At 36.4% G+C, this 27751-nt stretch overlaps 1 protein-coding gene across 2 annotated transcripts in view; it reads left to right on the top strand.

Annotated features, from left to right (window-relative positions):
- Window positions 1-27751, top strand: part of Cdc73 (cell division cycle 73) — a 684130-nt gene that overhangs the window by 66711 nt on the left and 589668 nt on the right. For both annotated transcript variants that reach the window (XM_050119992.1, XM_050119991.1), the window contains exons 11-13: window positions 5866-5923; window positions 18517-18552; window positions 18856-18943. In XM_050119992.1, the coding sequence (XP_049975949.1) occupies window positions 5866-5923; window positions 18517-18552; window positions 18856-18943 (182 nt within the window). The remainder of the gene's footprint in view (window positions 1-5865; window positions 5924-18516; window positions 18553-18855; window positions 18944-27751) is intronic.

Raw genomic sequence — 27751 nt, 5'->3', positions numbered from 1 at the left:
TGCTCATTGAATTTTTTCATTTTTAATATTTCCTTTTGAATTTTTTGAATTTTGTTTTCTCTTCCAAAATACCAGTTTCTTTGCTGATTTCCTCATCTAGGTTGCTTATTTTATTCTTCAAGTTTAGATTGATTTCCTTACTTTATTTATCTGCTTGGTTATATTCCCTTTGTAGTCATTTGTCATTTTTAGAAATAAACGTTCAAAGTAACTTTTCAGCATTTTACCCATTTAGAGTCTTCTAATTAAGTAATTGAAGAGTGTTACCCTGCTATTTTATAATATGTGTGTTTGTTTTGCTTTATATAGGCATTGTGGTGGATATTTGTTGTCACATTATTAGAGAGTCTTAGTAAGCTTCGCTAGAACCACCCAGGATAAAACATCAGTGTAACAGCCAGAACAGGGACTGAACTGGTCAGAAGTACATGTTTTTAAGTGTTTGCGTATCAGAAGAGCTAGTCAGTTTGAGTTTCTGGAAATTCTTCCATCTTGCCAAAGGATTGTTGGGATTACAGATGAAATCTGTACCTTCACCTGTCTTTCTATAGGGTCTGGGGATTCAGGCACTAGTTTTCCTCATTGTTCATGTAGCAATTTCTCTATTCATTGAGCCATGTCCTCACTTTCCAGAAATACATCTTATTAATAGGTTAATTAATGTTGATGTTATCAGTGAGCATGGGGAATAATATAGAGTAAGCTATGAAGTTAAATATTATGAAGGTACAGGAAAGGAGAGGGGAGGAGAAGGAAGGGCTAAATAAAAGGAGAAACAAGAAGATAGGTGAATATTGAGAAGAAGGAGAGACAAAAAAGAGATTTTAAAAACTGACCCTACTAAAGAAACCCATGAGCACAGTTAACACAAGATGAGAAATAAAGACCTCTAGACTGTTTTTAGAGTAAAGGTTAGTAGAGTATATTGTATTGGAGCATTTTCTTTTTCAGTTTTCTAGTAGAGGATATTGTTAGTAGAAGGGATTGTAATTGAAAGTTGGTGACTCTTTAAATTCTGCATTTGTACTGTAATCAGAATGTTAGACTATTGCTTAACAAACAGTGCTACAATCACTTTAGTGACTTTTCTCATTCTTGAAAATGACTCTACTGATCACCTTTGGCTTTGCAGTCTGTAGGTCTAACTGGTTTTCATTTGTTGCAGAATGCTCTGAAATTTGTATACCTTTTGTGGCTAACACCTAAAGCAGAGCAGTCTCCTGAGTTTGCTCTTGTGTGGGAGAGGCAAATCTATTATTGGAGGACTTTCTCAGTGTTTTCTAATTTGGAAATACTGCTTGGGAGGAGTGAGGCACTGGGGAGTGTCCCATGAACCAGCCTTCTAAAACTTTCAGTCCTAAGAATGTTTGTTGCCACCCTGAGCTGCCTCCTGACTTGTGGCTCAGGGCTCTCGGTCTCTGCTGTTATTATACCTCCTGCCAGAGAAATCAAGGCCATGTGCACCTCCAAGCTCTTTGCCATGCTATGTTTTCAGTGTGTTAGTATGTAACTTCCTCAGGGATTGTAGTTGGGTATGCCCAGGCTCTTTAATTTGTATTTGTTACTCCAAGAGGAGCATTTTCTCAGATATTACCTTTTCAAGGAGGTAACTGGTCACGGCTCTCTGAGGTATGGAGAGTGTCAGAGTAAATTTCTTTCTCCCTGGTGACCAGGCATCACTTTCACACCAAATCTGCTAATGTTCCAGGCATAGAACTGACTTTTGGTTTCTTTAAGCAGAGCCACCTGGCTAGTGTGTAGAAGAATCTTACCTTCTCCCACACCCCAAGCTGAGTGGACATATCTCATTTTTGCTGGTTGACTTTTTATTTTCTTGATTATTCAGCTTTCCTATGGTCTCCTTTGTGACTACAGCCCTCAGTATTGTTTATCCGTTGTCTCCCTGACTTTTCCCAAGTCTACTGTCATTGAGTATACTTAAATTCTGCCATTTTGTTCTTAGTAACTTAAACATATTTTATGTTTATTCTTTCTTTTAATCATAAAATATGCATAACATACACTGTTTTATCCATTTCTAAGTTTACAATTCAGTGATACTATCTCTACATTTAAAATGTGCAACTGTCACTAATCTTGAATTTTTCATTTCAGAAAAAGAAAAGTGTATACATATTGCTCAATAAGTCTGCCATTCCTTCTTGCACTTGGATCCTAATAATGACCAATCTGTCTTTTGTCTCCAAACTTGAGTAATTTGGGTACCTCATATGTGAAAACATTAAATATTTGTTTTGCTGTGTTTTACTTAATTTATTTAGCATTATATTTTCAGTGCTCATCAGCATTATATTGTGTTTGAGTCTTATTTTCTTTATTACAATTGAGTAAAAGAAGTTGTGTACCTCATATTTTGTTTACCCATTCATATGTTAGAGTTGCTGTTGGGTTGTTCTCGCTCTGGCTTCTGTTTGAATATTATTTCTACAAACAAAAATGCACACATATCTATCTATTCAAATACCAATCTTTAGTTTTTTTTGGTAGGTAGCCATGGCTAGAATTACTGGTATAGATGGTTATTCTTTGTTTAATGTCTTCAACCACTGTCATACTTCTTTTACATTCATGCTAACCTTGCATTGAGAGTTCTGTTTTTTTTTTTTAATTGGTGTTGAGCTTATCTTTTTAAGTTTTCTTTTAGAAATTCTGTGTGTGTGTGTATCTATGTATGTTTGGGTTATGTAAATGTGAATAAAGGTGCCCATAGAAGTGTGAGATTTTTCTGGCAGCTAGAATTGTGAGCTGCCTAACATGGGTGCTATGTACTGAATTCAGATCCTCCACAAAAGTACTATGTGTTCTTAATGACTGAGCCATTTTTCTAGCTCCTGTACTTGGTATTTCTTAATGTCATTTTTTCCTTTCATTGTTTGCCAGTAACTATCCTAATGAGAAATAAGGTACCTCACTTCTCAAAAGACTAGTGGTGTTTTTTACATATTTTCATATGCTTATTGATTATTTGTAAATATTCTCTAGAGAATTTTCTCTTTAAGTTCTACACCTTTTTTGAATTTGTTCTTTTTTCCATCATTTGTTATAAGATGAAAGGATTCTTTGTTAATTTTTAATCAGATAAATGACTTGGAAAAAACTTTTTCCCATTTTATGAGTTACTATGTTTTTAGTGTTAGAGTCACAGTTTTTAATTTTGAGGAAATCTGTTTTATTTTATACATTGATATCATCTCCATTTTTTGTTTCATATCAATACATTAATGTCACAATCAATATTGTGAAACTTTTATTCTATTATATACCCTTAACTTTCAAATAGAGTCCTGTGATCTTATGTGAATTGGTTTTTGTATATGGTATAAGGTATTCATTCTTTTACATGCTTATACCAGTTTTTCCAGCAACCATCCTTTGAAGACTATTCTTTCTCAAATGATTTTGGCACTCTTGTGAAATGGGAGAGTTTATTTCCTACTTCATCCATCTATTTTATCTGTCTTTATCTCAGTAGTATATTGTTTCAATTACTATAGTTTTGTAGTAAGTATTGAAAATTGGAAGTTGAGTTTTATAACTTGTATCTTTCTTTTAAGATTAGTTATTTGAAGTTACTTATGATTTTATGTGAATTTTAGGATAGGTTGTTCTATTCCTGCAAAATTGGGAGTTTAATAGCAATTACTGAATATGTAGTTGATTTCAGGTAGTAGTATGCAAATCCTAACATAGTAATTCTAAAAGTCCAGAAATGGAGGCATACTTTTTATTTAGTCATTTCGGGAATATGTTATAAATTTTATTGACCCAAGGCTATACTACCTTGGCTAAAGATCATTCCTAAACATCATTATTTTAATAGTATTATTAGTAGATTTTTTTCATTTATCTTTCAACCTTTTTACTGTTAACATCAAGCACAATGTGTGTGTGTGTGTGTTGATTTTTGTTATCTAAAGCACTGTGGAATGTAATTACTGTAATTTTAGAGTAGCTGGTGAGCTTTTGGAATCTTCCTGTCCTTTCTTTCTCAGTTACTAGCATGACAGATCTATACTACCAACCACATCCGGGAAATACTTTGCCTACTTGTTTAAGTAGCAGATACTCATTTTCCATTGCCATAGGATCTTAGATTATCTCATTCAGTAAAATAAAAATAAGCAAGAGTTACTTGTAAACAACAAATCTTGACAAACAAACAAAACTTGTCTTATTTCTTGGAAATGCAGCTCTGTCACTGTTTTCTTCTATATAATTGAGGCGTTCTAACTTTCCCAAAATATGTCACGTTTTAATGCAGCTGTAATGCTAGATCCCCCCCCCATGAAAAAAAAAGCGGGTTTCCTCTCCAGTTAACAGTTTGTCACTGCCAAATTGCTGTTCTTTTTAATTCATGCCAAACACTATATACCTTTGAAAATATTTCACTTTTTCATCTTCACAGTAGAGAGTGGTAGAATTGTGTTATGTCATTTACGCAATTTCATAGCATCAGAGATCCAAGTATAAAATGCTTTTTTAACTGGGCATTTGGTAAGGAGTCCTGGAAATGGCTGTAAGTTAATGACACAGTAAGGATCTTCCTAGTATTGTCTTGTTCATAAAGTACTGTTGTATCACACTGTATAACTATTTTTGGATTCAGATTAACCAAAACTATACAATAGTGATTTAGACAACTTAAAATTTGCATAAACTGAAAAAAGACAATATAGATAAATCTTTCTTTTGCAACTCACAAAAATCTGATTCAATGAATTGAAGCTAAATAATGTGTATAGTGTAAAGAGTGAGATGAAGGAATTTAATGATTTATGTTATGAAGAATTATTAGAGGAATTTGAATGCTAATTAACAATGGGAATTGTATTCTTTTCATAGGTTTTTATTTATACTTATTTCTGTCTTGTATGCCAGTAAATTATCTTCTTGAGTCAAAGGATATAGTATTACTATTCCTATTGTAGGCATACCTTGTAGTTCAGCCTTATGGTTAGAGTTCTTATCAGCTAGCTCTTATTTGTGAGAAGTAATCCTAGGAAAGGACTTTTGTTGACCTAGTTTAGAATGCGTTCCTTTTTGTCACCAAGGAATGGGACTTATTTCTTCTGACCAGAGAATGATTACTTCATTAATCAAGGATTGCTCATTGTACAAACATTTAATTAATGTGAACTAGTTACCGGCTTTAAAGATCTACCAAGAAGTGTCATTATATCTCATTATTAGGTGTTGTTTATTCATTTTTGTACTTACAGAGGAAAAATACTTGAGTAGACTTTAAAATAGGTAGACTAGAATGTGTTTTAGTCATAGACGTATACATGACCTTAAACTTGATTTCCAGCACTTCATTAAAAATAAATCTCAGAAGTTACAAAAAGAAGTCCAATAACACTGTTTCTGAAAATGTTAATGTTTTTTACAATTAAGCAAATAATTAAGAATATTACTTGGTACCAATGTAAATTTCCACTAAATACCTTCATTAGTATAATGTGCTAAAAAGCATAAAGCAAGTAGGACTTTTGCTTACTTGTTTATTTTTCCTCATGATTTTAGGGTCTAGTTCGTCATGGAAGACAAGGCATGGCTTCAAGAGCAATTCTAACTGTGACAGTGGAACTTATTTTTAAGGGTCAGGGATCTTTTTGAGACAGGGTCTCATGTAGCTCAGAATGGCCTGGAACTCACTGTATTACAAGCTATTCTCTAGTTGTTCTATTACACACAGCAGTCTTAACCTCTTAAATATTTTATTTTTTAAACTTAATAGGCCTTGGCCAAATGACTGACTAAATGGGAGAGCAATAGCAGATTTCTTAAAAATGTTTGTTATGTAAATGAACTTTGATATCATGCATCAATTTCTATCTTTTAAAGGAAGGTGCATCTGCCCGTAAGACTCAAACTCCTGCAGCCCAGCCTGTACCTAGACCAGGTAAAAATACAAAGTTTTGATTTTTTTTCTAGATGTTCATAAAATTGAATGTATTTGATGTGTGGTCATTGGAAGAAATCATTGTTTTACTTAAAATATACTACTGAAAGGCCATTTTTCTTCAAATTAATCACCAGTATTCTTTAAGCTGGTCTTAAACTGTGGTACTATACACAAAATCCTCATTAAACTTTGCCAGCACCATTAGGCTATATATTCTTAGCAGAAAAACAAGTTGAAATGAATAGTTTACAGAATCTCTGAAGTCTATATTTTTAATATTATTTACTGTCTTATCTTGAGCAAAAGTAACCTAAGGAAGGGGTGCAGTTTATTTATCAGAAATTTCTGTGGCTGGACCTTGAAGAAGATGGTCACATTGCATCCATGGTCAGGAAGCAGAGGGAGGTGTACAGTGTTCCAGATTAGCTTTCTCTTTTTCATGTAGTTTGGGATCCTAGTGCCTGAAATGGTGTCACTTACATTCAGGGTGGGTCTTCTTACCTTTGTTACTGTAATTTAGATAATTCCTTACAGATATTTCCAGAGACTAACATAATTATTATAGTCTCTCAGACATAACTGGAAGCTTGTCTCTTAGGTAATTCGAGATCATCCATCACAGAAACCATCAATGAAATAAGTTATGGGACAGTGTATAATAGTATCATGTAAACTTACGCCATGAGACATTAGTTTGAGTTATTTGTTTTAGTTGAAGAGTTAAAGAACATTTTTTTTTTTTTTGGTTAAGATTTGTTTCTAAGGCCATTCACATGTATTTCTTTACTCAGCAATTCTTTTAGATTCATGTTTTTGGTTGTGAGCCTAGCCATCTTTGGTTGTGAGCCATCTCGCCAGCCCAGATTCATGATATTTTATGCAAATATGGATTCTTTTTTCCTACAGAAATTCAGCATGTGTTGGTGAGCACTTAGAAGTTCCACAGTCACTTTTTAAAATAGTTGGTGAGCAAGGGTACTATTAAAGTTATTTTAGCACCCATCTCTTCTTGGTACCTAAAACAATTTTTCTGACCCACGTAAAAACAATAGTATATTCATAACTATTTCTATGTTATCCTTGCCAGAATTAAACTTAAGAGCACTTTCTAGGAAGAAGAAAAAGTAAGTAGGAGTGACAGATGACTCTGGGTCTAAAGAATAGTGTCCATGAAGGTAGAGGTACACTATAGAAGCAGCGCAGCTGTGTAGCATCTTTGGAAGGAAAGGATGTGAAGTTGTGGTTTGTCAATCTCATGAAGGTCACATAAGAGATTTAGAATTTGCAAAAGAGGTAAAACGAACAAAACTGTAAGAATTCTTATCTAGTTTTATATTCTGTGAATTAATATAAAGTCATAGTTTCTCTAGACAAAAAAGGAGTAGAAGGAAGTTGCTGATAATGTAATGTTACATTACCTAAGTGTGATGTGTGTAGAAATGGAAGTTAAGGATATTGATGTTTGAATGTGAAATATCCTATTAGTCTCATGTATCTGAATACTTGTTTCTCAGCTTGCGATGATGTTATTTGGGCATGTTGTAGAATCTTCAAGAGTTGAAGAAAGGCACCCTGGGGGCTTGGCCCTGAGGCTTGATAACTTGACCCCACTTGATGTTCATTGTGTACCCACTGAATGTGGATGCAATGTGACCATCTGACCTCCTGTTTTCTCCTCCATGCCTCCCTTGTCTACTGCCATGTCTTCCCCACCATAATGAGCTTGTATGTACCTCTTTGGAACTGTAGGCTAAAATAGACCGTTTTTTTCCCCTTAGATTGCCTTTGTCAGTTTTTTTTAACAGTATGTTTGTGAGTATGTATGTGTGCATACTGTGCATTCCACAGAACGCATATATAAATCAAAGGACAATTTAGGGTATTTTTACTGTGAGTTCTGGGGATCGAACTTAGGTTCTGTTGAGCCATCTTGTTCTTGTCCAGGATAGTTTTTTTTTTTTTCCCAGAGCAACAGGTTAATTATGAAAAGAAGAGGGTTGTGTTCTATTAAACATAATAGTCATATGTGAAATATCAGGTTCTGAAAATTTCAACTCTTAATATCCTATGCTTCTTTTTTATGTGTTCTTCCCAAGTACACTGAAGGTTTAACTAATAGAAGGAATTAAGTCTTATCTAAATATAATATCTTAGATACTGCCCTGTTCATACATTTGAGATTTCTTCTTTCATTTATTCCTTTTGGTCTCTGTTTCTCTCTCTATCCCTACTTCCCTCCTTCACTCCCTCCTCCCCTCTCTTTCTCTCTCTCTTTTAAGTGCAGGGTATTCTGTAGCCTAGCCTAGTATTATAAACTCAGTATATAGCTGATGTTGATCTTTTTTTTTTTTTTTTTCTTTTGGTTTTTCGAGACAGGGTTTCTCTGTGGTTTGGGAGCCTGTCCTGGAACTAGCTCTTGTAGACCAGGCTGGTCTCCAACTCACAGAGATCCGCCTGTCTCTGCCTCCCAAGTGCTGGGATTAAAGGCGTGCGCCACCATGAACTCTTTTTTTAAAATTTTTTTTTTAAAACAAACTCTTCTTATTTTACTTACCAATTCCAGTTCCCACTCTCTCCTCCCATTTTTCCCCTACTCCATCCCCCATCCACTCCTCATAGAGGGTAAGATTTCCCATGGTGAGTCAAAAAGTCTGACATACCACTTTGAGGCAGGATCAAGGCCCTCTTCACACACACCCCCCCTCCCATATCTAGGCTGTGCAAGGTATCCCTCCAAAAAGCCAGTTTAGAGCTTGAACTCTTAATCCTTTTGTCTCAAGTGCTGGCATTGCAAGCATACACCATCATGCCTTGCATTTTACTCTCTTGGTTATTGCTGATTTGAGATAGAGTCTTGCTTCATACTTGATCCTCTGCATTAGCTTTCTTAGCACCAGTACTATAGATATGCTTTATTACACTTGGAATCATTAATATTTTGTATCCATATGCTCATAGCTCTTACCCACCATTCTGAAAGAAATTTAGATTTCAGTACTAGATTGACCTTAAGAACCAGTTTCACTGGGTGTTTGTAGGTTGGAATCTTTATTTATCCTAATATTTTTGTGAGTACTTTTGTTCAATAGAAATATTTGTTAAATGATATTTTCCAATTTGAGGGGTATTGTTTAATATTTGACATGTTCATTTGCTATTTTTTATTTTTATTTATTTTTATTTTTTTTGGTTTTTCGAGACAGGGTTTCTCTGTGGTTTTGGAGCCTGTCCTGGGACTAGCTCTTGTAGACCAGGCTGGTCTTGAACTCACAGAGATCCGCCTGCCTCTGCCTCCCGAGTGCTGGGGTTAAAGGCGTGCGCCACCACCGCCCGGCCCATTTGCTATTTTTTAAAGCTGGGAAAAAAGCATGAATACCCCAAACACACCTGACAGCGTAATATAATAGATGAATAGATGAGGGCAGTATATAATTGTATTGTTCCTTTAGATGGGATTTGGAGCATTTGGAAATGTGGAAATACTTAGTCTCCACTTAGATTAGGGACATAAAGGATGGAATTACATTTCTGAACAATTTAATTTTTTAAACTTGTATTTGTCAAATATTTAATATTTTAACAGAAAAAATCCTTAGATATTTATCATCTTAGAATGTTTTAAAAATTTTAGATCTTTAAGAAATTTTGGGAAGTAGCTAACACTGTTTATGTGTTTTCTAGTGCATTGAGAAATATATCTTAGATAAAGCCATAACCCCACTGGTTTCTCCTTTTCATAGCCTAATTAAGTCATTTGCCTTTTACCTTTTTTTTAAAATGCATCACTAATCATATTCAAATTCTCTAGCTTAAATTTTTTTATTATTTTGTGTTTTTGAGGTTACTGTGTAACCTTAGCTATAAAACACACTTGGTAGACCAGGCTGTCTTTGAACTCTCGGAGATTCTCTTCCTTCTTCTTAACTGCTGGGATTAAAGATGGATGTCACAGTGCCCGGCTTTCTAGCCTTAAATTGTTGGTATATTATTCAGAATTCTTCTTAAATAAATGGCCTTCTGTGTGTTTATTTAATATAATCATGTGTGATTGAGTTATGCTTGTTAGTTCATTCAAGTTTCCTTTTTTCCACTTTTCTTCAATCTTTTTATTTATTCATTTCTCTGTTTATTTGCTTATTTGTTTATTTGCTTACTTAATGTGCGTTAATGTGCCTACATATATGTGTGAGGCTGTCAGATCTCCTGAAACTGGAGGTAAAGACAGTTGTTAGCTGCCATGTGGGTGATGGGAATGGAAGAGCAGATGGTGCTTTTAACTGATGAGCCATCACTCTAGCCCCTCATTTAAGTTTCTTATGATAATAATCATTCAGCTTATAAACAATGTGCCACCTGTAGTTTTAAATCTATATGCTAATAATTTCCAAATTTTCGTCTTCAGTTAGAGAGCTTTGTCACTTGATACTAACAATATTAGCTATCACTTCTCCATGAACATAAGTTATAGGCATTGCAAAACAAATGTAAACATTTTTCCCTTCCTCCCTCCCTCCCTCCCTCCCTCCCTCCCTCCCTCCCTCCCTCCCACCAAGTTCTCTCTTTTTTCTTAATTCTTCAGTAAGTGGCACTACTATTAACTCTTTTTTAGCTTGCAAATCTATCTAGTAGGTAGGTACTCTTCATACCTCATTTTACCTTTTATAGATCTGAAGGTGTTGTCAGATTTCCTTTTTCTGCATTCCTGTTTCACCTGTTTCACCTCACTGTCTCTACCACAATTTAAGATCCACCATTTCCTTAAATTAGTATCTTACATTTTAGTCGGCAGACCGCAGTGCTAACTTTCTGTTCCTACTCAGTCCTCCAAAAGATGCATGGTAGAAACTCTCACAGGCATCTTTTAAAAAAAGTCGATTAATTCGATCAATTTAATAATAATTGTTACTACCCTTTTTTTTTTTTAACTTAGCCTTAGATTGGAATAAAGTAGTAAGAAAGAAAAGCTCTCATTTAAATCACATTATTTGAGAAGGACTTTTGCATTAATTCTAACTGAGGTTTCTTTAGCTCTTGCTGGCCTGAAGCTTACTATGTATGCCAGGCAGAACCCCAAACCAGAGATATGACTGCCACTCCCTCCCCCCCAGGTGTGTACCTACACATCTCGAAATTTTCTTTTTAATCCCCGTGTAAATCTCCTAACTTTCTTTTGCCAGGGATATGAGCTGAAAATCAGATGATATCACTTTCTGGCTTAAACATTATTGGTCTTTGAGATGATACTTAAATACTTGGGAAGAAAAACCAGACATCCAATATTCTTTCCAAATCAAAACTTGAGATTCCATGCCACCTCTGTCATAGTAGCATGTTGTCAGAATGATTGGTAGCACATGTCTGTAGTCCCTGCTAGTTAGGATTGGGAAGATCAGGTCAATCCAGAAGTTTAGTTCAAGACCAACCTGGACAACATAGTTAGCCTCCCCCACACAATGGGGATAATGAAATAAACAAACAAGAACTTAGCATTGCATAAAAATCACTGTTGAACCTCCTTGCCTCACGTGCACATGCAGCATGCATGTGGCCTCAGTCTTGACATTCCTCCCTGAGGTTCACACATCTGCTTTGGCACTTGCAAACATCTAGTTCATCCACTTGTGCTTTGCAAGTTGGCTCCTTTTCATTCTTCACGTTTCAGTTTAAATGCCACTTCCTTTTAGGCATTTTCTAAGTATTTTCTTTAAATGACAGTTTCCCTTTTATTCATACATCTTTCAATTATATGTTCCTTTTTCATTCAGTCTTGTTTGTGTTTAGGAGATTGAATCAGTGTCTTGTGCAGTTAGGCAAGTACTTTACCATAAGGTATATCCCCAACCTCTTCAGTGTTTTTCTGTATTTGTTTCTGTATTAGCTCACCCATGCAGCTGAAATCTCCGTGAAAGCAAATCTTACTGCTGCTGTTCAGTGACTGTGTGCAATGTCTTGTACAGAAGTTGTGAGCAATACTTTTAAAATAAAGAATCCAATAATTTGTAATGAAGCAAAGGAGCAATAATAGTATTTCCTTTATCTTTTATCCACTGGCATATTAGCAGTGATTGCATTGCTTTAATAGCAGCAGCAGCAGCAGCAGCAGCAGCAGGGCTCAGTTAGTGACATAAATACATGCTACATCTGGCTAAGGACTTGGAATATATAAATACATTATTTTTAAATCATTCATGATGCTTAATAGGATGTAGAGTTATCTCTGTTCTGCAGTTGAGGAAACTGAGACTGGGAAAACCTTAACTGAACTCCAGGGTTGTTATAGTTACTACATAAAACATACCTGATTTTTTTCATTGTTTATTTTTTCTGATATTTTTATTACTTTACAAATAATACCATTCAAAATTTCCACTTCCTCCCCTCCTTCCACTTCCTTCCAGCTCCCCCACTCACCCTTTCCCCTCTACCTCCAGTTCTGAGAGAGGGCAGGGTACCCTGGCTTGTGGGAAGTCTAAGGCCCTCTCCCCTTCATCCAGGCTTAGGAAAGTGTGCATCCAAATAGAATAGGGTCCAAAAAGCTAGTACATGCAGTAGAGACAAATCCCAGTGCCATTATCATTGATGTCTCAGTCTGCCTCAATTGTGAGCCATATTCAGAGGGTCCAGTTTGATCTTACGCTTTTTCAGTCCTAGTCCAGCTGGATTTGGTGAGCTCCCATTAGTTCAGGTACACTGTCTCAGAGGGTGGACCAAACCCTTGTGGTCCTGACTTCCTTGCTCATATTCTCCCTCCTTCTGCTCTTCATCTGGACCTTGGGAGCTCAGTCCAGTGCTCCCTTGTAGGTCTCTGTCTCTATCTCTGTCCATCGCTGGACGAAGGTTCTATGATGATATTCAAGATAGTCATTGGTCTGACTAAGGGACAAGGCCAGTTCAGGCACCCTCTCCTCCACTGCCCAGGGTCCTAGCTGGGGACATCCCTGTGGACTCTTGGGAACCCCTCTAAAGTCAAGCCTCTTGCCAATTCCACAATGCCTCCCTTAATTAAGATATCTTCTTCCCTGCTTCCATATCTCTCCTTCCTCCATCTCAACTATCCCATTCCCCCATTCCCATTCTCCTCAACCCTCCTTTTCTTCCTTCTCTCTCCTTCTCTCCCTTTTCCCTTACCCCACCCTCAACCCCACGCTCCAAACTTTTGTCTGGGGTGATCTTATCTGCTTTCAATTTCCAGGAGGATCTATATATGTTTTTTTTTTTTTTTTTTTTGGTTCACCTTATTACTCAGGTTCTCTAGGTTCGCAAACTATAGGCTCAGTGTCCTTTATTTACGGCTAGAATCCACTAATGAGTGAGTACATACCATATTCATATTTTTGGGTCTGGGTTATCTTACTCAGGATAGTGTTTTCTATTTCCATCCATTTTCATGCAGAATTCAAGATGTCATTTTTTTTTTTTAACTGCTGTAGTACTCTATGTAGATGTGCCACAGTTTCTTTATGCATTCTTCCACTGGTTGTTTCCAGGTTCTGGCTATTACAAATAATGCTGCTATGAATATAGTTGAACAAATGCTTTTGTAGTATGATTGGGCATCTCTTGGGTATATTTCCAAGAATGTATTGCTGGATCCTGAGGTAGGTTGATTCCCAGTTTTCTGAGAAACCGCCACACTGATTTCCAAAGTGGTTGCACAAGTTTGCATTCCCACTAGCAATGGATGAGTGTTCCCCTTATTCCACATCCTCTCCAGCATAGGCTATCATTGGTGTTTTTGATATTAGCCATTTTGACAGGTGTAAGATGGTATCTCAAAGTTGTTTTGATTTGCATGTCCCTGATAGCTAAGAAAGTTGAACATGTCCTTAAGTATCTGTTGGCCATGTGAAATTCTTCTGTTCAGAATTCTCTGTTCAGTTCAGTACCCCATTTCTTAATTGGGTTATTTAGAATTTTAATGTCTAGTTTCTTGGGTTTTTATATATTTTGGAGATCAGACCTTTGTCTGGTGTGGGGTTGGTGAAAAGGAGTGCTTGGGGTCAGGCTAGAATGTGGTAAAGAAAGCCAGCAGCCTGGAACACACCCTGCTGAATGCCCAGAAAAGCCCAGGGAGTTGGATGGTGCCTGGGCTGTTCCAAGGACCTTGCAGATGAAAAGGAGTGCTTGGGGGCAGGGTGGAATGTGGTAAAGAAAGCCAGCAGCCGGGAATCACCCTGCTGGATGGCCAGAAAGGCTTAGGGAATTGGAGGGGGCCTGTACTCAGTTTCCCGGGACTGTCTGGCCGCGTGGGTACTCACTCACCTCTTCAACATACCTGATTTTTTATGTATGTTTTTGGTATCCAAACAGAGGTACACCTAGCAGGATCTTGTGGTATTTGTGTTTAGTTTTTTGTTTGTGTTCTTTGAGGGACCACCATGTGGAATTTCATAGTGGCTACCGTAAATTACATTCTTGTCTTCAGTGTGTGTTTTATTTCCCCATCAAGTCCTTGCCAGTATTTTCTATAGTTTTCTTTAAAAAAAAAAAAACCTAGGGGGAAGGGGACAGAGAGAGAGAGGGAGGGAGAGAGAGCCCTTTATACCATGGCACATATATAGAAATCAGAATGCAATTTTTAGGAGTATAATCTCTTTCCACCATGTGTCTTGGGAACTGAACTCAATTGTCACACTTGTCAGCAAATGCCTTTACCCATTGAGCCATTTCCCTGGCTGTAGTTTTTCTTAATGTTAAATTTCTCACAGGTGATAGAGAATCCCAATGTAGTTTTTATTTGCATTTCCTTGTGTGCTAAGAGATTTAATTTTTTTCATTATTTGTTATTTGTACTAAGACCTTTGAGAAATATCTTATTTCAATATACCTATTTATTGATTAGTGTATATTTGTGTGTGTGTGTTTAGTTTCTTTATCTCTTTATAGTTCAGTGTGCAGCTGACAAGATTTGCCCTCTTATAGGCCATTCACACTTTGCAAGCCTTTTATGTAGTTCATTTATCAGTGCTGGGATCAGTTTTTGAGCCTGGGGTCCTTAAAAATCCTTCCTATGCCTGTGCTCTTAAATTTTACTTATTGTGACGTAGCACTTTCAGAATTTTGCATCCCTTAAGGTCTTCTATTCATTTTTAGTTAATTTTTTGCTTGCCCGCCCTCCGTCCCTTCCCCCCCTCCCTCCATAGTAGGAAAGATAGAACTGGTTTCATTCTTCTGTATTTGGCTATTTCCCAACACCATTTTTTTTGTGATGAGACTTATTTTCTCCAATGTATGCTTTTTTTAAATATCTTTGTCAAATTAGATGGATATATCTGTGTGGATTTATTTCTTGAGTCTTCCATTCTTTGTCCTCGTTCTGTTTTTGTATTGGTTTCCTTACAATTGCTGTTACTGTGACTTTGTATTATGCTTTGAAACCAGGCTAGTCAAGATCTTTTATGTTTCCAGATGAAATTTAGGATTTTTTTCTTTAGTTCTGGAAAATACATTATTATCACATTGAAACTAGGTTACTTTTGATTGTGTAACCATTTTCACAATATTCTGCAACTCCATGAGCATACGACACAGGATGCTTACTGGGCCTACTCCAGTTTTTGTTTACTCGGGTTTATCCACATGAGCTTCACCATGTCCCTGTTTTGATACTTCTAGGGAGCCTATTACTACTTCTTTGGTAGTTATTTTATCTAAACTTTGAAACTTTATGTACGTGTGAGCTCTTAAAATTTTTCTTTTTCTCGTAGTTGGTTTACTTTAGCAAATGTTGCTTTACTTTTTTGGGTCTAGGTCTAGATTTCCTTAGTAGAAAAGTAAGAAATATGACTGAAATGACATTGAGATAGAATCCCTTTTTCATCTCTCTATCACAGCAGCTTTTCTCTCTTCTCTACCCATATTTCTGTGCAAAATATCACCAGTTTATCTTCCACCAAATGCTGTTTTTAAGAATGTGTTATATAACAAATAATATGGTCTAGCTACTCAGATTTTTTCATGGCCTTAGAAATGAGTCAAGAAATCTTATGTATTTCCTTATGAAGAGGAAAAAATGATTACAAATGTGTATATGTGCGTCAATCTGTGTAGTGATGGAAAGATGATGCAGTGTATTCTGTAGTAACAACAAAATATGCAGAGTGTAAAGAATTCATTAGGATGTAACATCTTGTTTCCTAAAGAATGGAGTGTATTCTGGACTCTTGAGATTCATTACAGGTTGCAACTGTTTCTGAAAACTGACACTGAATTTGAATGTTTTTCTTACTGTCCACCATTTATTAGTTTAATTTTTTGGAGTTGCTTAACCACATTTCCATGTGGAATAACTCTATTGGCTAGAAAAACTTTTCAGGTAGTTTCTTTTGCATTTCGTCTTAGGGACCCCGCTCACTTCCAGTTTACTTGTGTTAGCACCTCTTCTTTCCCCCTCCCCTTCCCTTCCCTTTCCAGGTTGATCTCATGTAATTGCAGTGTATTTAGATTATATTACCACATTCTTCGGTCTATCATCAGATCTTTCTACTCTCCTAAATGACTTGATTTTTAAATGCTACTGTTTATTCTTTTTTTTCTCTTGTAAAGTTCCATTGTCTTGTTAAGTGCTCACTCTTGTGTTCTTTTTTTTATAATTTAATTTAATTTTTTTTATTTATTAAAGATTTCTGTCTCTTCCCCACCGCCGCCTCCCCTTTCCCTCCCCCTCTCCCAACCAAATCCCCCTCCCTCGTCAGCCCAAAGAGCAATCAGGGTTCTCTGCCCTGTGGGAAGTCCAAGGACCACCCACCTCCATCCAGGTCTAGTAAGGTGAGCATCCAAACTGCTTAGGCTCCCACAAAGCCAATACGTGCAGTAGGATCAAAAACCCATTGCCATTGTTCTTGATGTCTCAGTAGTCCTTATTGTCCGCTATGTTCAGTGAGACCTGTTTTAACCCAGGCTTTTTCAGACCCAGGCCAGCTGGCCTTGGTGAGTTCCCGATAGAACATCCCCATTGTCTCAGTGTGTGGGTGCACCCCTCGCGGTCCTGAGTTCCTTGCTCGTACTCTCTCTCCTGGTGCTCCTGATTTGGACCTTGAGATTTCTGTCCGGTGCTCCAATGTGGGTCTCTGTCTCTGTCTCCTTTCCTCTCCTGATGAAGGTTAATATTCAGGAGGATGCCTATATGTTTTTCTTTGGGTTCTCCTTATTTAGCTTCTCTAAGAACCCGAATTATAGGCTCAATGTCCTTTATTTATGGCTAGAAACCAAATATGAGTGAGTACATCCCATGTTCCTCTTTTTGGGTCTGGCTTACCTCACTCAGGATAGTGTTTTCTATTTCCATCCATTTGCCTGTTTTTTTACTGCTGAGTAGTATTCTAATATGTATATATTCCATACTTTCTTCATCCATTCTTCAATTGAAGGGCATCTAGGTTGTTTCCATGTTCTGGCTATTACAAACAATGCTGCTATGAACTAGTAGAGCATGTATTTTTGTTGTATGATAAGGCCTCTCTTGGGTATATTCCCAAGAATGGTATTGCTGGGTCCAGGGGTAGGTTGATCCCGAATTTCCTGAGAAACCGCCACACTGCTTTCCAGAGTGGTTGCACAAGTTTGCATTCCCACCAGCTATGGATGAGTGTATCCCTTTCTCCACAACCTCTCCAGCAAAGGTTATCATTGGTGTTTTTGATTTTAGCCATTCTGACAGGTGTAAGATGGTATCTTAAAGTTGTCTTGATTTGCATTTCCCTGATCGCTAAGGAAGTTGAGCATGACCTTAGGTGTCTTTTGGCCATTTGAACTTCTTCTGTTGAGAGATCTCTGTACTCTTTATAGCATCATACAAATATTTTTTTTTTAATTAAACCAACTAGATTCCATGTGACATAAGCATTTCAGGCCAGGCGGTGGTGACACACATCTTTAATCCCAGCACTCAGGAGGCAGAGGCAGGCCAATCTCTATGAGTTTGAGGCCAGTCTGGTCTACAAGATCTAGTTCCAGGACAGCTAGGACTGTTACACAGAGAAACCCTGTCTTGAAAAAACAAAAAAAAAAAAAAAAAAAGAAAAGAAAAAAGAAAGCATTTCAAAAGATGTTGTGTAAGCAAATAGTAAAATTTGAACGTTCTTTTCTGCTGCGTATTAAAAGCAGTTGGCTCACTGCTTTTAATGATCTTTATGTGACCAAAAATTTAAACATTTTAAAGAAAGAAAAGAACTTAAAAATTATTTCAGATCTTAATCCCCAGTAACTTCTTTCTCTTTCCTCAGTTTCCCTACTCTGAATCTACTGTTTTGGATGTTCTTTTAGTACTCTGCTTTTACATTTATAGAAGTGTATTATAAAACTATTTTCTTTGTTAATCAGATCCAGGCATCCATGAACTTACTAATTATACTGTATTTATTCTTTTCTTATACTCTGTTATTCTTTTATTCTTTTCTTATACTAAATTATTGTGTAATGCCACAGCATTTTAGTATTTGTAAAAAGCATAAAATGTGGGATGGCTTGTGTTTTACCACCAGTCATATGAATAGCAATATTAAGCTTCCTTTGTAAGTTGGAAACATTTTGTAAGTTGGAAATATTTTGTTTTGTCTTATAGCAGTTGTCATTTTTTTTTCTGTTTACAGTTTCTCAAGCAAGACCGCCCCCAAATCAGAAGAAAGGTATGATTGTGTCTTTTATTTACTTTAGGAGGTAAATGTAGGTGAGCTAGGTTTCAGAATTAGGGCTCATATGCTTGTGCATCAATTTTGGGTATATCTGCCTAGTATTTTACTTGGTGAGAAATAAGCCACATGGGCTATAAATATTTTTGCTATTATTGAAAATTAAAATTTTAAATTTATTTTAAAATATTTTAGCACAAAAGAATTAAGTTTATAAATTTAAAAATTATTATAATACAGAAAGTGATTTCTTTTACTAATAATAATCATTTTTTAACCTTTAAATTTTTTTCTTTACAGGATCACGAACACCCATTATTATTATCCCTGCAGCTACCACTTCTTTAATAACTATGCTTAATGCAATAGACCTTCTACAGGATCTAAAGTAAGTAATTTATAATGTTTATTTTGTTGTTGTTGTTGTTGGTTTTTTATTTTATATATTTTTATTTTTATGTTGTTGTTTTTTCGAGACAGAGTTTCTCTATATAGCCCTGACTGTTCTGGAACGGTCTTTGTAGACCAGGCTGGCTTTGAACAGTGAGAGCCTACATCTCCCTCTCAAGTACTGGGATTATAGGGGTGCACCACCACTTATCACTTAAAATCTGTTTTTTTTAAATAATCTCTTGTTCTTTATGAGACACTGTTGGTGTTGCTATGTAATCTTAATTGTTTTTTGAGATTATAGTATAATTATATCATTTTTCCTTTTCTTCTCTCTAAATTTTTCCATGGTACATTTTCTTAATTGTAAAAAGTTTGCTTCATATAGTATATTTTGATTATGCTTTTCCTCTCCCCAAACATTCCCAGATTCTGCCCACCATCTTACCTACTCCAATACTTGGTGGGTCGGTCAGTCTGTCTTTCTGTCTATCTTTCTGTCTCAGACAAACCAATAACCCATATAGAAATGGAAACTGGTACACACAAGGAAAAGACCAGTAAGACAGAATGCCTAAATAAAACAAAATGAGCCAAAAAAGTGTACAAAAAATACTGTTCTTGATACCATTCATGTTCTTGGCATGGGGCCTATCCTGATGTGGTTAATATACTCAGCAAGACTCTATTGGATAGAAGTAGTTTTTCCCTTTTTCAGTAAGTACCAATTGCTGTAGATAGCATCTTTTTTAGGGGTAGGAACCCATGTTCACCCCACAGTCTCAGCACTGGGGCCCTTTTGGCTTGAACTGGTACAAACTTTATGTTTGCTGCAATGGTCTCTGTGAGTTTAGATTGTATCAGGAATGTTGCATATGGAAGACAACTTCCTTGGAGTCACACATTGAGTAGGCTCTTGTAATCTTTCCACACCTTCTTCCACATACATCATCACTGAACTTTAAGGGGGCAGGTGTGATAAAGACATCCCATTATGACTTAGTGTTCACTCTCTGCACATTGTCCATTTATGGGTCTCTGTGTTAGTTCTCATTTACTGCAAAAAAAATGTCTCTGGTGATGTTGAATGAGGCACAGCTCTACGGGTATAACAATGTCATTAGTAGTCTGTCTTAGTTGCTTCTCTGTTCCTGTTTTGAAATACCATATCCAAGGTAACTTTTAAAGCAAGCGTTTAATTGGGAGCTTGCTTACAGGTTCAAATCACCATGGCTGACAGCATGGTGTTGGCTGGCAGGCAAGCATGACTCTGGATCTGTAATAGCTAAGAGCTCATCCCATAAATTATAGGTAGAAAGGAAGAGTGTGACCCACCCAGACTGACATAGGTTTTTGAAACTTCAAAAATCCTGCTATCAGTGACACACCTCCTCCAAGAAGGCCAAAATTTCTAATTTTTCTAAAACAGTTCTAATAATAGGAGACCAAGCATTCAAAAATAGGAGCCTGTGGGGGCCATTCTCTTTCAGACCACCACAGAATCATATTAGTGCTTTGTCCTTTTAGCAGAATAGTAGCATTAGGTCTAACCAGTCTCAGGTTCTTGACCATTCTAGCAGTTTGATCTTGATTTAACTTTGGTAGAAATTTATCCATTTTTTTTTTAAGGTTTTCCAGTTCAGTGGAGTACAGATTTTTAAAGTATATCCTCTAGGATTCTGCAGATTTCCTTGATATTTGTTGTGCCGTATCACTTTTCTCTCTAGTTTTATTAATTTGTATCTTTGCTAATTGGCTAAGAATTTATCAGTGTTCATGATTTTCTCAAAGAACCAACTCTTTATTTAGTTCCTTGTTTGTTTCTATTTCACTGATTTCAGCCCTCAGTTGGGTTATTTCTTGCTGTTTGTATTTTGTGTGTTATTTCTTCTTGTTCTAGAGCTTTAGATGTAACATTAAATTACTAATATGAGATCTCTCCATTTTTTTATGTAAGCACTAATATATAGAACTGCCTTCATTATGTCCTATAAGTTTTGCTATACTGTTTTAATTTTCATTCAATTAAAAAGCTTTTAATTACCTTCTTGATTTTTGTCTTGACTTTTTTTTTTTTCCATAGTGTGTTCAGTTTCCATGAGTTTGTATATTTTTTGCTGTTGTTGGTATGTAGTTTTCATTAATGGTCATCAAATAAGATGCAGGATATTTTAGTGTTCTTGTATTTGTTGAAACTTTGGGTTTTTATTATCTTCATTGGGAAGATGTTTTTCTAACATTCTGTCATTAGATGTTAATTAGTCTTTTTTACCATGCAGCGTTTAATATCCTTTCTATGGTCTGTACATTTAGTGTTTTGTTTATTATGTGTTGTGAGGAAATTTCTTGTCCTTTTTGGTATTTTGTATATTGTATATGTTCTTGTACTTTGAAAGGCACATTCTTGGTTAGTTAGGGCAAATTTTTTGTTAAAACTATTTTCTGTGCATTTGCTTCTCTTTAGGTTAATCATAATTTATAGGTTTGGTCTTTTCATAGTGTCCCAGATTTATGGATGTTTTGTGCCCTCTCTTCCCCCCATTTAACATTTTCTTTGACCGTGGTAAACATGTTTTTCTACCTTGTCTTTAAGACCCAATATTTCCTCTTCCATCTCTTATAATCTGTTGATGACATGTACCTCTGTGGTTTTTCTTTAGCATCCTAAATCTTTTATTTCTACTTGGGTTTTCTGTACTGATTTCTATTTCTTACTTAAATTCTACTTTTCTGACTTGAATTGTTTTGATAATTTCATTCAACTGTTTTTACAGACTTTATTAAAGGATTTATTTATATCTTTAAGAACCTTGACCACAGTTTTACTCACTGTTTTGAAAGCCTTATCTTGTGATTATATTATATTTTTTCAGGTCTTACTGCAGTAGGACTTCTGGTGGAAGCATGTGATCTTGGCTGTTCAAGTTTATTTTTTTGTGCTTGTGTCTAGGCACCTGGAATTCTGATGTTTGAAGTGTTTTTGATAGTGATATCTGGTCCTCTTGGATGCGTGGTTTATTCTTTGGTTGCTATTGTCCTTGGATCTTAGCCAAGTGTGGTGGCTGTGGGGTCCCTGGTAGAGGGTCCTGCATGTCGGTATAAAGGAGTGGAAATGTCATGGAGCAAAGCCTGGGAGGGGCTATGGGAAAGAGCTCGGGATATTGGGTTGGCAGCAAGAGAGTCCCCAGGAGTGGGATGTGGTGAGAGGTGTGGGGATCCTACAAGCAGGTTGCAGAAGGTCAAAAAGTAAGTCTGAAGATGTAGAGATGAAAGGGCTAGGGATACCTGGTGTAGGAGGGTCTTCTGTCTATGTGTTACTTTCATTGGTTAAATAAAGAGACTGCCGTGGCCTTTCGATAGGGCAGAAAAATTAGGTGGGCAGAGTAGACAGAACAGAATTCTGGGAGGAAGAAAGCAGAGTCAGAGAGAGCCACCATGGAGCCAGCTGCCAGGTCAGACATGCTAGATCTCTTTCGGTAAGCCACAGTCACATGGTGACATACAGATTATTAGAAATGGATTAATCAAGATATGAGAGTTAGCCACTAAGAGGCTAGAGTTAATGGGCCAGGCAGTGTTTAAATGAATACAATTTATGTGTTGTTATTTCGGAGTTTAAGCTAGCTGGACAGCGGGACACAGCCCGCTGCTCTCCTCCTTAGAATAGGTACCTGCATCTACAGGTGCATCTACAGGTGGAATCACTAGTGAATTGAGTTGGGTTTGAGGAGGATCTCTTACAAGCAGTCCAAGACTTAAGAGTATGTCTGGAGAGAGTATAAAGGAGGACAGGGATGAGACTAGTCTACCTGAGTTCCAGCTCTGTGTGGCTACTGGGGATCCTTGGTAGAAATGTTTCTGGGGGGATTGGTGGGTAACATAAACAGATGGAGATGGCTGGAATGGAAGGCCGAAAGGGTAAGTGGTAAAGAGCCAAACTGAGTTTGCACCATAGGCAGTCCCCATGGAATGCAGCCTCCTGGAAGCAAGCTGCTAGCTATATCACTGAGAGTGAAAAGGGGAGATTGTAGAGGAGGACAGGAAGGATAGTGTAAATCACCTGAGTCACAACCAGGTGTGGCCCCTCGGTTGGGAGGGTGGTTCCAGGTAGAAAGTATTCCTGGGGATGAGTGAGTGACAGAAAGGAATGGAGATAGGATAGGAAGGGAAGGTTCATTGTGTAGTTGTTATTGATAAAAAATTACTTACTTTGGGAGAAAGCAGTTTTGCCTAATGGAATGCTGAAATGAAAGTTTTCAAAATTGTAATCTTCATTATTTGGATCCTTTAGCACAGTGGTTTCAACCTGTGGATTGCTGCCTTTTTGCGGGTCAAATGACCCTTTCAGAGGGGTAGCCTAAGACTGTCAGAAAATACAAATATTTACTTATAATTCATGACAATAGTGACATTACAGTTATGAAGTAGCAACTTCATATTGTGGGGGGCCAGTCACCAAACTGTATTAAAGGGTTACAATACTAGGAAGGTGAGAACCACTGCTTTAGAGACAGTTACAGAAATTTTTAGCTGACGGAGAAGGATACTTGTTAAAAAAAATGTTCAAATATGATATTAGATAAATACAGGAAGGGGAATACTAAATAAAACTATGAGTTTTAAAAGTATAGGAGGAGTGTTAAAGATGAAAAAAAAAGACCCACTTTCCTATGGTTTATGCTGCTATAAAACCTGTATTGCTCATGCGTCTAGTGTCTGCTAAATCTGTCTTTACTTGAGTAGCTTCCCTTCTTTGTGTTCCAGGATCCTCTGCTAGCCATACTTATCTTGTCACCTGTGGGCTGGTCCAGTTGTTTCACCCTCCAGGAGACTTCTCAGATCATACTCTCTGGGGCTTGCTGACTCTATATGGAGGATGCTCCTAAATGGGTTGGAATAGTGGGGAAGCAACCACAGCACTTAAGATCTGTCTGTATAGGCAGAGGATCTGATTCTACACTTTACACTTTCCTAAGTATTAATCAGCCCAATGAAGGGGTGTACTTAAGAGATCCTGGGCTTTGCAGCAGTGGAGGGTAAATAAATAGGTGACTCCAGAGGATGATCCACCTGCTGGTCCTCAAGGTGGGGTCAGAGCCCGAGGCATAGGACCCAGTCTCCTGTGTGGTTCTCAGTGGATAAGTTTGGTTGGTTGGTTCCCCGCCTTCAAGGGAAGAGTTAAGCACTTAACTGCCTGCGCCCAGTCTTCTATTCCTGCACTTTTTAGCTTGTGGAATTCTATCCCTCCGCTAGCACAGTTGTTTCCTAGCGCTGGCTCTCACTCTGTTGTAGCATGGTATATTTAGGCTCCCTGACTCTTGGATGTTCCCTGTCCTTAGTGCTGCTTATCTCCACTGCTGGCTCAATTTTTAATAATAGGATTTCTCTTAAGTTGGTGCCTCAGCTCTTCCCCTGAATCATGTAAAATAGCACAATGGTATTTTTCTCTAATGCTGATTTGCTGTGAAGAGGAGTTACTGTCTCACAGCTAGACTTGAAACTTGTGAGGACTTGGACTTGTCCCTAAGGGTACTTTTACTATCTCCACTGCTTTTTTTTTTTTTTTTTTTTTAAAGATGGGGTTTCTGCTTTCTCTCCCTATTGGAGCTGTTTGGCTTAGTTCTTTTCAGCATGCTTCCCATCTTCTTAAGGTACTTTTAGTCTGGACTACAGTATGTTCTTTTTTGTGCTGACTCTATGAAAAGTCTAATGGGTCACGTGGAGATTAAGTTTACTCTCTTACCCAGAAGTCCTGGCCTTTAAAACAGACCCCCCCCCCAAAAAAACCCCTCATGATCTGAACATGACTTTGAGAAATTCTAGATTGAAAGCATGCCGTTCTAGAGTGATTGTGTATGTCTGTTTTTTTTTTTTTAATAGGTATTCTGAGAGTACCTAAAGTCTTAAGTTGGTTATTGAATTCAGTTCTTCAGTTAAGGATTTTTGGTTCATTAGAGTAATATAAATTTAACTTTGTAGTGGTGTTAGGGTTGATCCTTAGCTGACAAATTATCTATAAACCTTTTCCCTACCCTGACTATTCAGTCAGGTTAAGATAGGTAAATTTCCTTGCCATTTGAATGAAAACAGCTTTTTTCCCTAATTCATCTTCTCATTTGTTTATTTCTTCTGAGATTCATGTCATACTCCATTATGTAAATGATAAAATCTAACCCACAGAAAATATATACCCTTTCCTGGCAACATCCATGCGCTTAATTGATTGTCATTTTTTTCTTGTTTATATGTTATCTAGCAATTCTAGCAGCTGACAGTAGGACTGTATACTGTAAGATATATAGCACATTGTTAGAACTAGAATTTTGTAGCACATTTTATATTTAATGTGTTATATACATACTGTTAATAGTCTTCCAGATGTACAGTAATCAGTTAAGGAAACAATATTTTTGAACTGTGCCTGAGGAAAAAGTGCAGAATCTATCATTAAAAATTTCAGTTTAGCTATGAATAGATTCTTCTTTTTGGGATACATTAGTAATAGAAGATAACAATTTTTATCTGACCAGTACTGTTTGGTGCCTAAATTAAGAGATTAAAAGTTAATGAAATTTTTTGGTGAGGTTGCTGTGTTTATTGAATTTATTCATTCAAGTAATAACTAATACCAGTGTTACTGTAGCTAAATCAAAAGTCTAGTCTTCTGGAAGCCCACATGTTAGTAATAGTAATTTATCAGGAATCATTATTCACAACCGATAAAATTTCTTCCAACGATTAATTTGAAAGTCAGCTTCAGTTTCCTATTTATTGTATATTGTTAATCCAGTGAAAAATACAATGTCTTGTGATATTTTACAAACATGAGTCTGTCTTGGTAGATTCAGAATCAAATTAAACCCATTAAGTTATCAGCCACTAAACACCTTTCCTACCACTTCGTGTATATTAGGTGGTGTAAGTGAGGATGTAGGTTTTCTTAATGCTTTTTAAATGAAAATACTAGAACATTGTTTTCTACAATTTTGTGACCTAGAAAGGATATAAGTAAGATACATCTAATTTGATCCACTCTTACTCTCGAGTGAGAAACTACAGAGCAACGTAACAACAGTAAAGTCTATTTGACTTGATTAAAAGTGCTAGTTTTAGAGAATACAAAATAGAATCAGGTCTTCTGCTTAACAGTTTAGTAATCATGAACAGTTTAGACACCTAGTGTTTAGATTTAGAAGTTGGGTTTAAGAGCTGGTTCTGTGGTTAAAGAGTGTGTACTGCTCTTGCAGAGAACCTAAGTTGGTTCTGAGCACCCATGTTGGTCAGCTCACAACTCTTGTTAAGTCCAGCTCCAGGAGTCCAGCCTCCTCTTTTCCTCTACGTGTACACTTGAACTCATACCCACACACAATAAACTCAAAATTTTAGAAATCTTTAATTTTTTTTAAAGGAGAGATTGAGTTCAGTCTGACCCTTGTAGTTGGACAATGACCATCAAGAAAAAAACTCCTGTAGAAAGGCAGTCAGTACTATAATGATGACTGTATTTTTAATATGAAAGGGCAAATGTTGGCAATTACTTGTTAAATGTTTTTAGTACTAACTTGGAAAATATTTTATTCAGCAACCTAATTAATGCCCCAAAGAAGAATGTGAATGTTTTTGTTTTCTACCTTGTTGATAGCTGTAATCCTTTTTAAGAAGATAAAAGCAGTTTGCTCTCCAGAAAGTCTTATTGCTTTTAAGTAAATGAAAACTGCTTACAAAAGGAAGTTGAATGGTAATTCTTGTTGATTTCAAGGTTTATTCTACATTTAATTTATTTGTTTAAGATGCTTTCAATTTGAAAGCTCTCATTTGCAATGCAAAGAGCCTGATCTATGCACAGATAGTCACATATCATTTTTATCTTAACATTTTTTAGTGCTTTTGAATGATAATTTTCAATAAACATTTTCATTGAAAGTATGGAATGAATGAAATATTTTTAGTTAAATTTTAGTATTTTGGTTGAATATGCCACCTAATGAGATCTTAATAGTGCACAACTGGACAAATAATATTATTTTAACCCAGCTTTCAACAGATTTGATAACATAATTAAAATTGTAAAAGTACATACAAATTACTTTATATATTCGTTACTTTTTCATCGTTGCATCCTTGAAAACATAATCTAAAATAACAAGTTGAAGGAAGAAAGATAGCTTTTTCTTATGGTTTGAGAAGATTTAGTCAATAGATGATTGGCCTTGTTCTAAGTGTTCAGGAAATTGATTATGGGAGAGGGAGCCTGTGGAGGAATGTTTCCTTTCCACCTTCTAATTAATACGCAACTATAGTCTTCCCATCATTGATAGTCTGTGAAATAGCACCTGGCTGCTGTTTAGTTCTGTTTTTGTATTTATATAGTTTTCAGCTAATTTTGGATTCTTCAAAGACCTGTGTTATATTTTGTAGCTAATACTGTAGATACATTCTTTTTTTTTCTGTAGATACATTCTTAATCTAAACATTTGGTATTGTAAATAAAGAAAATAAGTGTGGGGGGGATAGGAAAATAGAGACTTGACCTAAAATTCAGCATTTGATGTGTGTGTGTGTGTGTTGTGTATGTGTATGTTGTGTTTTATGAGTTCAAAAGTAATGTATATTTTATCTAAACTTTAAATTCCTTGTTTAAGGTATAGATTGTATTTCCTACAAGGCTGTCTTGTATTTGATCTTGGGATTTTTTATTTTCTCTTTGTATTTTTATTTCAGTAGTTTTTTTTAATATAATTTTTTTATTGAGAATAGGAAAAAAAAGTTTCTGCCTCCTCCCAGCCTCCCATTTCCCTCCCCCTCC

Source organism: Alexandromys fortis, unplaced genomic scaffold (genome assembly GCF_014885135.2).
Source record: "Alexandromys fortis isolate MF-2015 unplaced genomic scaffold, M_Fortis_MF-2015_v1.1 scaffold_142, whole genome shotgun sequence".
In the NCBI taxonomy this organism is placed as follows: Eukaryota; Metazoa; Chordata; class Mammalia; order Rodentia; family Cricetidae; genus Alexandromys; species Alexandromys fortis.
This window is presented reverse-complemented; position numbering and strand designations above follow the sequence as displayed.